General features: G+C 59.4%; 1 protein-coding gene across 1 annotated transcript; it reads left to right on the top strand.

The window, feature by feature from the left end:
- Positions 1–933, top strand: LOC137161201 (olfactory receptor 11G2-like). The gene has a single exon (XM_067560312.1). The coding sequence runs from the start codon at positions 1–3 to the stop codon at positions 931–933; it is 933 nt and encodes a 310-aa protein (XP_067416413.1).
- Positions 934–1664: the final 731 nt, after the last annotated feature.

Below are 1664 nucleotides of genomic sequence, written 5' to 3'. Positions count from 1 at the left end.
ATGAATCCAGCCAACGGCACCAGCCTGGTGACCAAATTCATCCTGCTGGGTTTCCCCTCCCTGAGCCAGCTGGGCCGGGATCTTGCCTGCGCCCTCTTCTCCTGCACCTACACCGGGACGCTGGCCGGCAACTTGAGCATCGTGTGGGCCGTGCTGCGGGATCCCCACCTCCAGCGCCTGCCCATGTACATCCTGCTGGGGAACTTCGCCTGGCTGGAGGTCTGCTACGTCACGTCCACCGTGCCGAGGATGCTCTTCGACCTCATGAACCCCGGCGTCCCCATCTCCTTCCACGCCTGCTTCGTGCAGTTCTACTTCTTCTTTTCCATGGGGGGCACTGAGTGCCTCTTCCTGGCAGCCATGGCCTTGGACAGGTACCTGGCCATCTGCCACCCCCTGCGCTACCCCGTCCTCATGTCCCCGCAGATCTCCTGGCTGCTGGCGGCCTCCTGCTGGCTCCTCGGTTTCCTCTGGTTCATAGGGCCCATCGCCCTCATCTCCCAGCTCTCCTTCTGTGGCCCCAACACCCTGGATCATTTTATCTGTGACCCGGACCCATTGCTGGCTGCCTCCTGCGCCCCAGCTCCCTGGACTGAACAGACCTTCTCCACCACGAGCTCCCTCCTACTCTTCATCACCGTCCTCTTCATCCTGACCTCCTATGGGCTAGTTATCAGGGCGGTGCTGAGGCTCCCTACAGAGGCTGGGCGGCAGAAGGCCTTCTCCACCTGCACCTCACACCTGGCCGTCGTGGGTCTCTTCTACGGCTCCGTCATGGTGATCTACGTCAACCCGGCCACCTCAGGAAGCAGCGGGAAGGTGGTGACTCTCTTCTACACGATGGGGACCCCCTTCCTCAACCCGCTGATCTACAGCTTGAGAAACAAGGAGATGAAGGAGGCGCTGAGGAGGACGCTGCTGGGTGGGCAGTAGGGGCCATGTTCTGGTCCCAGTCTGCAGGGACTGGCCGGTCAGCGAGGTGGGCAATGAGATATGAGTCCTTTCCTTTCTAAGGGGTGCTGGCTCCAGCCCTGCGGGGGGAACGCACAGCATTTCCCATGACTGCTGGGAGTCCTGCCTCATATTAAAAAATGCCCGTGGGATGGCACAGCCAGAACACAAACAGGAGCTGGGAGGGTCGTGTCTTTGCTGGAGGAAATGAGCCCAATCAGTGGGGGTGTGCAGAGGAGAGCAGACTGCATGTGCGGGCGAGGAGGCTGGCTTGCATCTCTGCCTTGTTTGTGCAGCTGCATTTACAGCTTGTTCCCTCGACCAATGTGGTCTCACCCTTAGATCCAGAGGGCCACATTCTGCTCCTTTCTCCACTGCCAGTCTGGTGATGGCCAGAGACTGAGACCCAGGACCCAAATCGTGGCAGTGCTGTATTGTTTGGTGTGGATCACACTCCCCTTTCACAGCCAGGGACAGAACCCAGGAGTCCCAGCTTCACCTGATCTAACCACTGGACCCCACTCCACTCCCGTACCAAGGGACAGAAAGGAGAAGACGTTCTCTACCCATCAGAGGTGCGAGGTTCAGGGACAGCCTCCAAACCAGGGTCACGGTGGTAAATAACTTCATTCATTTTCTGGAAGAACTGGACAATGTCCGAGCGGGATTGTGTGATGGAGTCTCTTGGGATGGAGGGGTGGGGGGTGGCAGCC

The sequence above is a fragment of the Emydura macquarii genome, unplaced genomic scaffold, assembly GCF_026122565.2.
Source record: "Emydura macquarii macquarii isolate MOO-44397 ecotype Brisbane River unplaced genomic scaffold, CSIRO-AGI_Emac_v2 contig_2287, whole genome shotgun sequence".
Classification (NCBI taxonomy): domain Eukaryota; kingdom Metazoa; phylum Chordata; order Testudines; family Chelidae; genus Emydura; species Emydura macquarii.
Note: the sequence above shows the minus strand (reverse complement) of the source record. Positions and strands in the feature narration are given on the sequence as shown.